The 16,137-nt window shown below is 47.6% G+C and overlaps 1 protein-coding gene and 2 pseudogenes across 3 annotated transcripts; 2 read left to right on the plus strand and 1 right to left on the minus strand.

Moving 5' to 3' along the window:
- Positions 1–2,775: 2,775 nt before the first annotated feature.
- LOC307082101 (uncharacterized protein) lies at positions 2,776–9,461 on the plus strand. The gene is made up of 9 exons (XM_079745546.1): positions 2,776–2,864; positions 4,908–5,213; positions 5,665–5,964; positions 6,265–6,558; positions 6,923–7,234; positions 7,706–7,963; positions 8,058–8,168; positions 8,467–8,565; positions 8,800–9,461. Exons 1-9 carry the CDS (start codon positions 2,816–2,818, stop codon positions 8,985–8,987), a joined length of 1,917 nt encoding a protein of 638 aa, XP_079601672.1. The 5' UTR covers positions 2,776–2,815; the 3' UTR covers positions 8,988–9,461.
- A 286-nt stretch (positions 9,462–9,747) lies between these two features.
- LOC307081563 (arylsulfatase I-like) lies at positions 9,748–14,274 on the plus strand (annotated as a pseudogene). The gene is made up of 5 exons: positions 9,748–9,767; positions 10,074–10,789; positions 12,725–12,819; positions 13,384–13,466; positions 13,989–14,274. The product of its transcript is annotated as an arylsulfatase I-like (transcript).
- An 877-nt stretch (positions 14,275–15,151) lies between these two features.
- LOC307081564 (arylsulfatase I-like) lies at positions 15,152–16,137 on the minus strand (annotated as a pseudogene). The gene has a single exon. The product of its transcript is annotated as an arylsulfatase I-like (transcript).

Here is a 16,137-nt window from a genome sequence, read left to right on the forward strand (position 1 = left end):
CGCGCCTCACTCGCCAACTCCAAGCAAGGAGGAAAGGTGTACCTCAAGGTGGCGCCAATCATCATTAGCCATGAGAGCAAGTCGCTGCACACCTACGCAATCCTTGACGATGGGGCCGAACGCACAATAATACTGCCAGCTGCCGTTCGTCACCTGGAACTCAAAGGTGAAGCCGAATCTCTCGCTCTGCGGATGATCCGCCAAGACGTGGCTCGCCTCACTGGTGCGTCGGTCAACTTCCATGTGGCCTCCCTGGCACATCCTTCAAAACAGCACCTGGTTAAGGGTGCCTTCACAGCGGGTCGGCTAGCCCTGTCAGAGCAATCTTACCCCGTAACTGCACTTCAGAAGCGCTATCACCACTTGAGGGGCCTCCAGCTGCAGAACTTCAGTAAGGTACATCCGCTACTGCTAATCGGTGCAGATTGCACCCACCTGATCACAGCGAAGGAGCCTGTCAGGTTCGGCCCCAGAGGTGGACCCGCAGCTGTTCACACAGCGCTCGGCTGGGTGCTCCAGGGTCCAGATGGTCTCGGGTCTCATGCTGCTTCATGCTACTTCACATCTTCCAAGCCTTTAGGAAACGTGTCGTCAGACGTTGGGGATCCGGATCCTGTGACCCCAAACATGTTGCTGATGGGGCGGCGGGACGCCTCCTTGCCACAGGTGTCCTATGCCCCGTACCCACTCACCAGGAGACGGTGGCGTCATTGTCAAATGATGGTGGATCACTTCTGGACACAATTCCTCAGAAGCTACTTACCGTCTCTTCAAGTCCGTCAGAAGTAGCGCCAACCTACTGATGATCTTCTCCAGGACACTGTCGTGATGATCGTCGATCCTCAGCTGCCACGTGCTCATTGGCCCGTTGGGAAGGTGGTCAAGCTGAATGCCAGTGCTGATGGATGCATTCGGTCTGCTGAGGTCCAAGTGGGGGACAAGACTTACCTGCGACCAGTAGCACGCCTTGTCAGGCTACCAGCTGTTCCGGACGACGACGCCGATCCAGGGATTGCTGTAGCACCTTAGGGAATTTATATTTGTTTACATAATAGCCATGCTATTCAGGGGGCGGCTGTTGTAAATTCCCTTAGTTCCATTAGTTTGTTTATTATATTACGTATATAATGCGTATATATATATCGTTATTTCTGTTCAGACATTTGGGACAGCCCAGATAGCGCCGTGGGGTCCTAGAGTCACGTGGTGTACGGGGCTACGTCAGAGCTTGTTGCGCGCGACCGCATAGCACGCCACGATAAAGAATGCGTTCGTGAAGAGTGAGTAATATTGTACTGTAGCACGTATATTTATGAATATTTATGTATGATAAATATTATATGCAGTCCGCAATTCGGTTCCATATTAGTGGGTGTGATTTTATGTTTGAGCCGGTTTCCACTATTGTTTAGTTGATTCACTCACGAATTGGGTAGCTATTGTATGAGCCTGTACCTCGTGTAGCATTGTGTATACGTCACTCGGCGGCGCCATTATCGGCTGTTATATTGCGCTGTGCTAACGTGTGTATGTATGTATTTGTATATATGTATGTGTATATAGCATTTATGGGGTGTTAGGCCCGATGTTTAGGTAGATATTGTAATAAGTATTTGTTTATTTCTTATTCTGTCTTACAGAAAAACCATTCATTCATTCATTCATTCATTCATTCATTCATTCATTCATTCAATCATTCATCAATCATTATTCATCGTTCATCCATTGCTTGATTCCTTGGAATTCCTTGATGTCACCGCAATATTGAAACAATATAAACAACCAGAACTGTTCCCTGTGTATGCGTCTACTCTCTGACCGGAGTTGCCGTCCTGGATAAAGTGGTCCCAGTAAAACACAGTAACACAAGCGTATTCTCCAATACTAACAGTCATTATTTTTGTTTGGCGTTCTGTTCTCTCATTTCCTCATTTGCTCTTCCTCTCAATTCGTGCCGCCCTCCTCTCCCCAGACACCACAGAAGCGGAAGATGTAACCTACGCAGGCGTCTCTGTGCTCCAGCGTCAGGGGCAGCGGAGAGAGCAGGGGGAGAGTGAGGTGGAGTACAGGGCGGTCAGGGTGGCTCCAGGCCCCAGGCGGACGCTGGAGACCAATGTGGACGAGTGTGTGGACGCTCAGCCCCGGAGGACGAGGCCCTGAGAGCTGTCAACACCCAGGACGCGTAGACAGTGCTTTAGCCAGAGGGCCAGCAGCCCGTTGACCTGTGACCTGCCAGGGACACTTCTCTCTCTGCATCTGAAAGGCCACTTCGTTTAACTCCTTTTTTGAAAATGTTTGTATTTTTTTTATTTGTTAATAATATTATTTGTTTCTTCCTCTGTTTTTCTTGTCAATAGTCCATAAAATGTTGCTTAAAAACTGATACCAGCAAATTATTATGATGGCTTGAGTCTTGAAAGCACTGTTCAGCATACCATTATTATACCCTCGCCCCGTTCCCCGCCTTTTCTTATTTGTTGCCCTCAGTAAATTCCCTAATAATTTACCCTCTGTGTCAGTGTCTCTCTTTTTCTAGCATTTGATTCCACTCGCTCTACTTCCCCATAACAAATGTATTTTTATTAATAATTATTGCATCTTAGAAGATGCCCAGAAACACAGTAATGCTTAACAGTACTGTGTTTCCAAGTAAGGTATTGGCCCTTTTAGTTCATTTGTGTTGAGTATAACCTTTGCTCAGCGGATGCACCACTTCCACTTTTTTGATGACGGGTGTGTCTCATATAGGCTGGGGTGTTTGTTCCTGTGAACAGTCTCAAGTCCTGGACTCCACTGAGACCACACTGAGGTCGAGATGCTCAACATGGGGGCTGTGCTGCTGTTACTAATTGGTGTGGCTGATGGTGAGATCTTTATGGCATTATAACTGTTATTGATCTTTATGTATTTTATGTAAATTAGTCTATATGTATAGTATAAATCTATTTGTATTTAAGTCATTTTGTCAGCTATGGTATTCGAGTTATGGTTTAAACTAGGGCTGGGCGATATTGCAAAAAATATCAGGATTATTTTTTCGATATCGATATTAATCACGATATATAATATATATATATTTATTTTTTTTGAAGTGAAAGACAACATTAGGTGAGGGACAACGAGACAGAACGGACGAGACAAAAACACAGGAGGTCATTGCATATTCTTACATTGTTGTTGATAGGCTGTGTGTGTGTGTGTGCGTGTGTGATATAATTTGATACTGCTGAAGCCTGAAGAAACCAGAGTGTTCATTAGTTAAACCATACACTTGTTTATTATCATGCTTCTTTTTGATTGTTTATCATACGGTACAACTGCCGCAATAGACAACACGATAGACTGCTGTTTTGGAACAGCCCCGCTCGCGCTGCTGACAGCTGCGGTAGGACGGCGGGCAAAACTTGTTGTTGCGCGCATTTTCATACTTTCTGTGTAGTCGCTGGGATGGTATGTTTTCAGATGTTGAAATAAATTAGTTGTGTTTCCCAATCGGGCTGGCACCGACCGACGGCATAATTTACAGACGGTCTAATCCTGTGCTTCATCAGAGATCATTTGAGATAGCCAAACTTCCATATAATGGACGTCTTGTAACCTTTTTTGTCGACTACTTCACCCTCCGTTGTTCCACTCATTGTTATTCTGTCGCAAAACGCTCCTCTCCTCGTCTTCCCTTACTGCGGTGCTGGAACGGAAGCTCAAACATGCACCAGGAAATGGGCGTGTACTTAGACATTAACCGCAAAACTGCTATCTGACTATTGTTTATTTCTGCTGTGTGATTGGATGTTAGCAGGGTGCGATTATCCCCCCCTCTGGTTTACACGTCCTACCCTCTGCTGAATTATTTTTATCCTTGGTGGGGATAAAAATTATCCCCCCCACCCAAAGTATTTTCACCATTACATCGTAATAATTAACAACCAAAATACACAGGGTCCGTCTTCATTTTGAAACATTTTAAAATGTTTCTCAAAATTATCCCCCCCTCTGGTTTTTTCACAAATCGCACCCTGGATGTTAGGTAAATCCATATCAGAACTGTTTTTATTTATTTTATTTTTTTAACTTTTTTTTTTATATCGAGCATTCATTTCTAATGCTTATCGTCGTAATCGACGTGAGTTTTATCGCGATTAATAATCGTAATCGAGTTATCGCCCAGCCCTAGTTTAAACATAAGTAGTTGTTTTTCAATATTTGTTTGGTTCAAGCAATCATTTTGGTCATACTTTTATTTGGAGTAAATTTAGTTCATTTATGTCCGATTATAAGATATATTGTTACGGTGAATACTGTGGCGAGCAGCACGGGAAGGACGAGACGGAAGCCCAGGTTGAACAATTATGCAGTTCCGTGCCCCATACACCGCACGACTACGGACTGCCTTTATTAACGACCAACCGCATGCATGGAAACCAGCGCACCCAGTAAACGAACACGTCACTCTCGGTGACGGTGGCGGCAACGATGCACACATCATGTCAACACTCAACACACAACTAATTAACTACCCCAACCCATTAACCCCACTCAACCCAACAACCACACTGTCCCCGAAAGGGTCCAAACCCCCAGGATAAATGAACCCCCCAGAATCCGTTGCGCAACTGAACGAGCGCCTACACCTGCGGTCGCCACAATACTAACCCACAACGTGAGGTTTTTCATTTTTATGAATATGTGATGACAATTAAATCAAATAAAAAATAATAAAATAGCGTATGTTTCAGCCTCTTCATTTAGTAGTACAATGTCTGCTCTCTGCAATAGTTCATATTTTATTCAAAATTCCATCCCTTTTTAGTAATAGTAACGAGAGTTATTTTACAGTGAGAGGTGGTCTGTGCATCTCAGTAAGATATATCTCCTGTGATGTTTTATTGTCCTCTGTAAACCTCCAGGTGTGAAGACCTTCTGCAACGCCACAGAGCCACACATCACGACCCAGTGCTTCGGCTCTCTGGGCGGAACCGTGGAGGTCCTGCTGCCTAAGACCTCACAAGATATCTACAAACTGAAGAAAAACAATGTCACGATACTATCAGACCGCAGCAAGACAACAAACATTCGATATTCGTTTAATGTCAGTACTGGATTGCTTGCTATAAAGGAATCTAACAGGACAGACAAGGGTACATACTCAATAGAAGTTCATGATCAGAATGGAGCGGAAATATCAAACACACAATTTCACTTATCCATTCAAGGTGAGTTAATATACAAATTCCATCAATAGTAACCGATCAATAGTAAATGCGTTTAACATGCTGTGCTTCTGTTTTCAATAGATATATTGCACTTATTGTTTTTATGTGAAAAAGTAGATTTTAGTCTTTTACAAGTCCTCATAGTGAACAGTTTGCACGACAACAAATGGTAGTGGAATTGTTAACAATGCAATAGAAATAGCTGCTGAAAGGCCATAATTGTAAATGCAATACTGCCCATAGTGGCTCAACTCAGTAACTACAGTTTGTGTCATTTTTTTACTTTGTCTTGCTTTATAGATATCCAGTGAAAGTGATGTATTTAACATATAATATACAATATTTCCATTTTCCCTTTTTCCTCTTAAAGTGATAGTTATAAGAGAGTTAGTAGTAGAGTAAATAGATATATCTCCTCTATTGTTTTACTCTCTCTTCTGTAAACCCCCAGGTGTGAAGACCTTCTGCAACGCCACACAGCCACACATCACGACCGAGTGCTTCGGCTCTCTGGGAGGAACCGTGGAGGTCCAGCTGCCTACTCACTCCCCACATGAGCATTCCTACACACTGAAGAAAAACAAGGTCCCGATAGTTGAGGGCGAAATCAAGATAACAGACACCCGATATTCATTTAATGTCAGTACTGGCGTGTTTACCATAGAGGACCTCAAGAAGACAGACTTTGATGCCTATTCAATTGCAGCACATAATGGAATTGAAATAGCAACCAAACTTTTATCCATTCAGGGTGAGTAACTATATCAATATTACACGTTTGGTACGTGGTGGTCTAATTATTATTAACAGGATTACAGATCAGATTGAAACAGCAGATTAAACTCCAGTCATGAAGGATTATTTAGATTGTGTGTACTTTGATTTACAGGAAAACCATGGTGAATTTATATAAATCAAATCTAACAATATAAAAAAAAAAAATGTGTCAACATTCAACATTTAGTTGTACAATGTCGCCTCCCTGCAATGGCACATGTGTTATTCATTATAAAAGTGAGAGTAGATCTTATTCTCCTCTGTAAACCTCCAGGTGTGGAGACCTTCTGCGACGCCACACAGCCACACATCACGACCCAGTGCTTCGGCACTCTGGGAGGAACCGTGGAGGTCCTGCTGCCTGATAAGACCTCACGAGGCCATCGCTACGTACTGAAGAAAAACAATGTTCCCACAACAAAAAACACTCGCTGTTCATTTAATAGGGACACCAAAATATTCATGATAATGGACATCAACGCGTCAGACGGGGGTACATACTCAATGGAAGTACAGAGTGAGACTGGAACTCGAGTTGCAAATGCCAACTTTTATTTATCCATTCAAGGTGAGTGACAACATTTCAGTAACATTTGATTCGTGGTCTAACTATTCATGAACAGAATACAGATTAGAGGAAAACAGCAGGTTCGACACCATTAAGGATTATTCGTACAGATTAAGTATATTTTCATTTACATTAAAGTCATATAGAAATTATCTAAATAAAATCAAACAATAATAAATATTGTATTTTTCAAAATTCAACCTTTATTAGTAAAATGTTCTGCAATAGTTCATATGTTATTCAAAATGTTCATCCCTGTTACAGGACTAGTAAGAGATGTATTGTAGTAAAAGTGAGAGTAGATCTGTGAATCTCAGAGAGATATATCTCGTTTGATGTTTTATTCTCCTCTGTAAACCCCCAGGAGTGAAGACCTTCTGCGACGCCACAGAGCCACACATCACGACCCAGTGCTCCGGCTCTCTGGGAGGAACCATGAAGGTCCTGCTGCCTACTAAGACCTCACAAGATGATATCTACAAACTGAAGAAAAACAATGTCCCGATTGTAAAGTACAAAAGTCTGATAAAAAACGTTGATTATTCATTTAACGTCAGCACAGGAATATTTGCCATAAACGACGTCAACAGGACAGAGGATGATACATATTCAATTGAAGCACATAATAGAAATGGAATTGATTTATCAAACAAACAATTTCATTTATCCATTCAAGGTGAGTAGCTTCATAATTTATCAATATTTCGGTAACATTTGATGCTTCAGTTTATTATTGGTAAACAAGATTACAGATAAGAGCAAAACAGCAGGTTCAACATCAGTTATTAAGGATAATTAAGACATTAACCTCATTAACCTCTCAGGCTCCATGTTAACATGATCGGTAAACTCACATGCTATACTGTACTTTATGAATGTTTCTAAGGCCTTTTCTAGGTACTCTTTAAACAGTCCCTCTGCCGATTTATTATTAATGCTGTCAACATTTGATGTAAAGAGGGGGCTCTTGCTACTGCCCAATTTGTGTATGTCGGTATAAAATATGTCAAGTACAGTAAACACTAGTTAGTCAGGGAGTAGGAGCAGATAATTCTAATTATATGAAGTTAAGTTTCTATGAGGGAATAACAGAAGGTTTCTGTTCAGTCAAACTGTGAGACTCACCTCCTCAGTCGGTTTCCCTTAGCCCCGGTCTCCTCTCTCAACCTGTCCCGGGAGTGTCTGTCCCGGGGACAGCAGAGGGTGTCCTGCTCGGCCGGGGGGGACGGACTCCTCTACAGCTGGAGTCTAGACGGACTCCCGCTGAACGACCCGCGTCTCCTCTCCGGACCCCGTAGCGCTAGTGACGTCACTCTGGAGCCGGGCCGGTCGGGACTGCTCACCTGCTCGGTCCGCAACAACGTGAGCCACGCCGCGGCTAACATCACCTTGTCTGTGTGTGACGGTGAGTGAAAACACAACGAGGGAAATGAATGAATGGAGCTTGGATTCAGTAGCAGTTGATTCATCACATGACCGGTCACCATCGTCTCTCATAGGGTTCATAGATGTAAACCGTACATCTAATGGAACACAAATATCACAGTGGGTGCACAGAGACAATACCTCATGCTCTGAGGCAGCTGTTGGACCAGACTTCAATACAATGGGTAAGCAGACTAGCCCCTAGATAAATTAAAACACAAATATTTATAAACTTATATAAATAATTAGCTGTAAATCATTTCATGGAATTTAATAACGCCATTATTAATGAGACATTAAGATAATGAAGATAATGATGCTATAGTCTGCCCCTGCTTTTGTATATATATATATACTGTGTGTATATATATATATATATATATATATATATATATATATATATATATATATATATTTATATTTATTATTTATCACTATGTGTAAATATCATTGTTCACAGTGCCATACTTTTCTTTGTCACAGAGCTCGTCTCTTTAATCGCTGGTTCCCTGTCAGCGATGGCACTGCTCCTGATGGTAGCATTGGGAGTCTACTGCGCAAAAAAACACACAACCTCAAAAGGTATGAATCCCCTTTGCTGCGTCGTCCTTAACAACGCACAGTATAATGTACTGTATAATGTCGCACTAACGTTACAGTCGAACACTGTAATGGAATTTAACGCCGACCAGAGTTTATGAGGTAATTCTGAAGGCGGTACTTTAATAATAACAGTAATTATTCTTGGTTAGCGTTCTGTTTTCTCATTTCCTCATTTGCTCTTCCTCTCCATTCGTGCCGCCCTCCTCTCCCCAGACACCACAGAAGCGGAAGATGTAACCTACGCAAACGTCTCTGTGCTCCAGCCTCAGGGGCAGCGGAGAGAGCAGGGGGAGAGTCAGGTGGATTACAGGGCGGTCAGGGTGGCTCCAGGCCCCAGGCGGACGCTGGAGACCAATGTGGACGAGTGTGTGTACGCTCAGCCCCGGAGGACGAGGCCCTGAGAGCTGTCAACACCCAGAAGGACGCGTAGACAGCGCTTTAGCCAGAGGGCCAGCAGCCCGTTGACCTGTGACCTGCCAGGGACACTTCTCTCTCTGCATCTGAAAGGCCAATTCGTTGAAGTCTTGTTATGAAAATGTTACTGTTTATTCGGCCATTGTTATGTTTAAATTTATGTCCATGAAGCCGTTCCATGGTGGCTTCCTCTGTCATGGATAGAAACTGAAACCATCATATAATTGTGATAGCTTGATCCCTGAAAGCACTATTCTGCATGTGTAACTCTTGACATATTATAACTACTATGTATTTTATACAATTCTGCATGTGTAACTTTATTTCATTATAACTACTATTTTACACTATTCTGCATGTCTAACTTGCTTGGATGTATGTTTGTATGAAATATACCTACTATTTTTTTAAAGAATAGTACTTAATCTTTTGTGTTCTATAAACATTCTTAAGGTTCCAGCCATGTGAATTGATGCAATTACACACGTTACGCATTACACACATTCACACACAATTGAATGGCGCTCTTATTAATTTTACCCTTGTTTTACTGTTTCCAATTCCAGTTGACATCTTACCGTTTCGTGATTGCTCATTCGCGTTTGCTCATCCGCGTGTCCTAAATACAACAGCAAGTTGGCACTGGGCGCAGTGTGGGGCTCCCACCATTAGGTGGTGCCAACGCACCGCGGCCCAAAATACATTTCAAAGTGGACCGGCCCACCGGGAAACCTCCCGATCGTCCCGATGGCCATACCGGTGTATGCGTATGTGCCTGCGTGCGGTCTGTGTGCATTCGCGCGTGCGGTCTGTGTGCGAGCTGCAGGCTGCTTGGCACATGCGCACTGACCAACTTGAGTGACTTGTCCAACAGGCCTGCTATTATATAGTAGTAAGATAATTAAACGACCACTGATTGGTCACACTAAAGCAATGAAGACTACAGTAGGCCTACACATCTTTGTACCTCACTCACTGCTTTAAAACCTTGTCTAGTCTAACCGGGAGTCACCTTGACCCGCCGCTGCATGTCCAGCGATCTCTGGGACCGCTGTTCATTCTCCCCTTCCCAGGTACCAGATCCACACGGGCCTGCAGCACTCCATCATCCGGCCGCGCCAGTCCAGCGGCCTGCCCCTGGACCGGGTCACCCTGCCCCAGAGGCTGCAGGGGCCGGGCTACTCCACCCACATGGTGGGCAAGTGGCACCTGGGCTTCTGCAAGATGGAGTGCCTGCCCACCCGCCGCGGCTTCGACTCCTACCTCGGCTCGCTGACGGGCAGCGTCAACTACTACACCTACAACTCGTGCGACGGGCCGGGCCTGTGCGGGTACGACCTCCACGAGGGCGAGACGGTGGCCTGGGACCAGGGCGGCAAGTACTCCACCCACCTGTACACCCAGAGGGTCCGCCGCATCCTGGCCGCGCACGCCCCGCTGGGCCCCCCTCCTCACCTACCTGTCCTTCCAGGCGGTGCACACGCCCCTGCAGTGCCCCCGCCGCTACGTCGACCCGTACCGGGACATGGGCAACGTGCCGCGCCGCAGGTACGCCGGCATGGTGTCGGCGGTGGACGAGGCGGTGCGCAGCGTCACCTACGCCCTCCGCAAGTACGGAGCTTCGGCATCAGGGACACGGCGGTCCAGGCGTCCATCCGCCCCTGGGACTGGATGCTGCTCCCCGGGGACCCCAACTACGGGGACCGGACGCCGCCGCCCGTGCTGCCGGCTTCCCCAGCGGCTGGTGGGGGCCGGAGCGCCACTTGCAGCCCGGGAAGGCGGTGTGGCCGTTAGTGCCATAAAGCACTATTGTGATAAAACATGCATTCGGGGGTGTTATATTATTTCACACACGTAGATATTGACTGCGAGCGCGAGCGAGGAAAATAGCCCCTCGAGAGCATTAGGCACTATGGGGGAGGGAACCAAGGCAGGGCGGGCTCTCCTGTGATTGGCCAATTCTGAAGCGCTAAGGAGGGCTGTCAATCAAATATCGCGCTTCAGAAATGGTCAATCACAGGATTCAAGATTCAAGATGGTTTTATTGTCATATGCACAACAATTACAGAGCAGTCGCTGGCAATGAAATTCTTTAGTCTTGGGCTCCTCCAACAGTGCAATATAAGAGAAAGTAAAAGTATATGAGAAACACAAGTAGGAGAGCAGAGACCTAAATGCAAAACTAAACAAATGTAAAATGTAAACAGACGTGTTTATCCAGATGTCGACTGGTATAAAGTGGCAAGTTATAAAGTGTTATAGTGGTGAGCTAAGTAGGTCAGGAGTTCACTAGTCTTATGGCCCGTGGGATGAAACTGTCCCTGAGTCTGGTGGTGCGAGACCGGATGCTTCGGTAGCGTCTACCTGCAGCTGAAACAGTTCGTTACTGGGGTGATGAGGGTCTTTAATAATCCGGTTAGTCTTCTTCCTGCAGTGCTGAGTGTAGAGGTCCTCCATAGATGGCAGCTCCGTCCTGATAATGTGATGGGCAGTGTTGGGAAAGTTCACTTTCTACGTGAACTAGTTCAAAGTTCAGTTCACAAATTTTAAAATGAACAAGTTCAGTAAAACGTTCATAATTCAAAATTTTGAACTAAGTTCACAGTTCCAAAAAATGAACTAGTTCATAGTTCTTTTTTTCAATATGTTGCTGTGAGCTATTCGTTTTCTCTGGTATTTTGAACATTGAGCCCCATTTGTGGTTTGTCTAGGATGAAATAGAGTGGTTGAATCAAGTATCGTAGCGAAATACAGTTTCTATCGTGTTTTATTGCACATTTAGCGCATTTTGTAAATCCCATTGATTTCTGTTGGAAGACTCATTGCTCGTTGGCCGGAAACGGAAAGGGGGGGTGTCCACGTTTGGTTGTAGTCTTTTCTCTCGGTTCTAGCCCTACTGGTGAGACGGAGTACCGAGCGAAAAGACTACAACTAAACTTGAACAGCCCCCCTTTCCGTTTCCTGCCAACAAGCAATGATTCTGTGAGGTATTGTAGTCCGCTGAGCTATGAGCCAGAGAGCTAACGTTATGGATTGTACATATTTATAATTCGAAATTCGCCTCAGCCTGTATACCACAGACACTCTAGGGTCTATAGCATATAACCGCTTTGTCTGATTACAGTTTCATTCATTTTCCACAATTTAACAGCTCTCGTTTTGAAGAATAATCACAGCGCCATTCGTTTCAATGGGAATCGCGCCGGTCTATACTTTCAACATAAAGTGTACATATTTATAATTTGAAATTCGTCCCAGCCTTTATACGACAGATACTATAGGGTCTATGGCATATAACAGCTTTTTCTGATTACAGTTTAATGATACAGTAAGCTGGCAACACCGCAACTGCAAATTAACCACACGGAGATTACCATGGCAACCGGTCAAACAACACGGCGATTTGCGCGCGCATCCGCCGTGTTGATAAACAAATAACCCCCATATTGAACGAAGTCAAACCAAGTGAGCGTGCCGTTCACAGACACCAGAATGAACGAGTTCACAGTAACGTTCATCAGGCAGTAATACAGTACGTTCAGTTCACGTTCGCCCAAAATATGAACGAGTTCATGAACTATCGTTCAATGACCGCGTTCAGGAACAACACTGGTGATGGGCAGGTTTCACCACCCTCTGTAAGGGCTTACGGTTGAGGGCGGAGCAACTGCCGTACCAGGGGGTGATGCAGCCGGTCAGGATACTCTCTATGGTGCACCGGTAGAAGTTGCAGAGTATCCTGGAGTCCATGTTGAACCTCCGCAGCCTGCGGAGGAAGAAGAGCCGCTGTCTTGCCGTCTTTGTGATGGCGTCGGTGTGGTGAGTCCAGGTCAGATCCTCACAGATGTGGACCCCGAGGAACTTGAGGCTGCTGACTCGCTCTACTGTCGTCCCGTTGATTGTGATGGGGGCGTGCCCGGCTCCCTGTCGCTTCCTGTAGTCCACAATCAGCTCCTTAGTTTTGCTGAGGTTGAGCTGGAGGTTGTTATTCTGGCACCAAGATGTCAGGGCTCTCACCTCCTCTCTGTACGCCGTCTCTTCGCCGTCGGTGATCAGGCCGATGACGGTGGTGTCGTCAGCAAACTTGACGATGGTGTTGGAGCTGTGTGTGTCCCCGCAGTCATGTGTGAACAGGAAGTAGAGGAGAGGGCTGAGCACGCAGCCCTGGGGTGCGCCGGTGTTGAGAGTCAGGGTGGATGATGTGGCGTTTCCGATCCGCACTGCCTGGGGTCTGCCCGTCAGGAAGCTCAGGATCCAGTCACAGAGGGCGGTGTTGAGCCCGAGTTCCCTGAGCTTCACAGCGAGCTTGAAGGGCACGGTGGTGTTAAGTGCTGAACTGTAGTCAATGAACAGCGTTCTCACATACGTGTTCCTCTGGTCCAGGTGGGACAGGGCAGTGTGGAGGGTGAGGGCAATGGCGTCGTCTGTGGACCTGTTTGCCCTGTATGCAAACTGCAGGGGGTCCAGTGAGTCAGGGAGGGAGGAGGTGATGAATGATTTGACTGACCGCTCGAAGCACTTCATGACGATGGAGGTGAGTGCTACTGGGCGGTAGTCGTTGAGGCAGGACGCTTTTGACTTCTTGGGGATGGGATTGATGGTGGACTTTTTGAGACATGTGGGGACCACAGACTGGAGCAGTGACTTGTTGAAAATGTCTGTACTGTAATGTCTGTAGAGCCCGCCCTGCCTTGGTTCCCTCCCCCATAGTGCCAAAATTAAATTTGAGCGAGAGAGCAGAATATCATCCGCGAGAGACCGTTAGGCGCGAGAGGCTGATTTGTGTGACCGAAGTTATTCGCCCCTCTCTCTTGCAACGAGGTAATGCTCTCGAGGAGCTGTTTTCCTCGCTCGGGGAACAGCGCTCTGAGTGCACGCGTGATAATTTGCACGCTCGCAGTTAATCTCTACGCGTGTGAATTAATATAATACGCCCGAATGCATGATCTATCACATTAGTGCTTTATGGCACTAATGTGTCGCCATAGGGGACCCCTACGAGCGCTTCGACCAGGCGGAGCGGCGGACCGACGTGGTCAAGCTGCTGCTGGCCCGGCTTTCCTTCTACAGCCACACGGCCCTGCCGGTGAGCTACCCCCCCGAGGACCCCTGGGGCCACCCAGACCTGAACGGGGGGGCCCTGGTTCGGGGACGGGGAGGAAGACCCCTGGGACGGCGTGCCACACCAAGGACAGGAAGGAGACCCTGAAGATGGGCAGGACCAAGTCTTCCTTCAGGAGACTCAACAGCAGGGTGATGTCCAATAGGATATGAGAACGGGCGGCCGGCCGACGCCGGACATGTTGACGCTAGAGGGGCCCTCACACCGCCCAGACTGAAACCAACGGCCTTCATCAGACCACTCCGTTGCGTACGTTCTGTGATCGCGCGAGATGCAATAAGTCTCCTTAACATCGGGTGGCGCTAGTCTCGTGGCGCTATTCCGACCCTCACACACACCCTGATTGCTGACCAATCAGGAGTTTCCAATGGCTCCCACCCTCAGACCGCCAACACTCTCAGACTTTGCATGTTGAATCGGACCAGACACCGTCCGCGCGGTTCCAGAAGCTTCCAACACCGCTGAACACACCGAAAAGATTGGTCCCGAACTCGTCTGAGTCTCCTCAAACGTTTCAGATGGCCAACGGTTGGGCCGGTGTGTTCCACGCTGTGCTGGAGATAGACCTTTCTGTGTGTATCTCTTTCCACACACCATGCACCTGAATGGGTCCTCTCCTGTGTGACTCCTCTGATGTATTTCGAGCTTACTGAAGAATCTGAAACTAACCGCTTAACAACCTTGTTCCTCAAGTTGTGGAGCTGCATATCCCTGAGCATGAAATGTGCGTCGGTTTTTCTCACTGCAAACGTTGGTAGGCTATTTATAGAAAATGTATTTGCGAAGCAACTACTCAGCAAAAACACTGGTGTTAATTTAACACCTGTGGTGTCAAATTTAACACCGGCAAAGAGCATATATGCATCCACACTACCTGGTGTAAAAGTAACATTTCGGAGTGTTAAATGTTTAACACTCAATTTTAGTTCACTTAACACTATTTCTTGTTAGAATTTAACACGGCACACTTACTTGTTGTATTAACATTACACTAGTGTTAGTGTTAAATCACAATGTTAAAAGTTAAATCTATTTTTCCAACAACACCAGTGTAGTGCCGTCCCAGGGGTCTTCCTCCCCGTCCCCGAACCAGGGCCCCCAGGCCCCCCCGTTTAGGTCCGGGTGGCCCCGGGGGTCCTGGGGGGGTAGCTCACCGGCAGGGCCGTGCGGTTGTAGAAGGCCAGTCGGGCCAGCAGCAGCTTGACCACGTCGGGCCGCCGCTCCGCCTGGTCGAAGCGCTCGTAGGGGTCCCCGGACACACCGCCTTCCCGGGCTGCAAGTGGCGCTCCGGCCCCCACCGCCGGGCAGCATGGGCGGCGGTGTGTCCGGTCCCCGTAGCCGGGGTCCCCAGGGAGCACTTTCCAGTCCCCGGGGCGGATGGACGCCTGGACCGCCGTGTCGCTGATGCCGAAGTCCCCCCTGCAGCGAGCCCATGTTGTGCAGGACCTCCCGGAGCGACGCCTCCCGGCCCTCGCTGACGGCCGGCCGCACGTCGAAGCCGTCCAGCCCCTTGCAGCAGGGGCTGTGGACGACGCCCAGCCCCCGGACCCCGCCCTCCCAGTAGGTGCCCTTGCGGCCCCTCAGCTGCCAGTTGCTGCCCCCCGTCCGTGGAGAAGACCACCAGGCTGTTCTGGTAGAAGCCGTACTTGTGGAGGGCGTAGGTGACGCTGCGCACCGCCTCGTCCACCGCCGACACCATGCCGGCGTACCTGCGGCGCGGCACGTTGCCCATGTCCCGGTACGGGTCGACGTAGCGCCGGGGGCACTGCAGGGGCGTGTGCACCGCCTGGAAGGACAGGTAGGTGAGGAGGGGGGCCCAGCGGGGCGTGCGCGGCCAGGATCCGGCGGACCCTCTGGGTGTACAGGTGGGTGGAGTACTTGCCGCCCTGGTCCCAGGCCACCGTCCCGCCCTCGTGGAGGTCGTAGCCGCACAGGCCCGGCCCGTCGCACGAGTTGTAGGTGTAGTAGTTGACGCTGCCCGTCAGCGAGCCGAAGAAGGAGTCGAAGCCGCGGTG

The sequence above is a fragment of the Pollachius pollachius genome, assembly GCF_949987615.1.
Source record: "Pollachius pollachius genome assembly, chromosome: 10".
Lineage (NCBI taxonomy): Eukaryota > Metazoa > Chordata > Actinopteri > Gadiformes > Gadidae > Pollachius > Pollachius pollachius.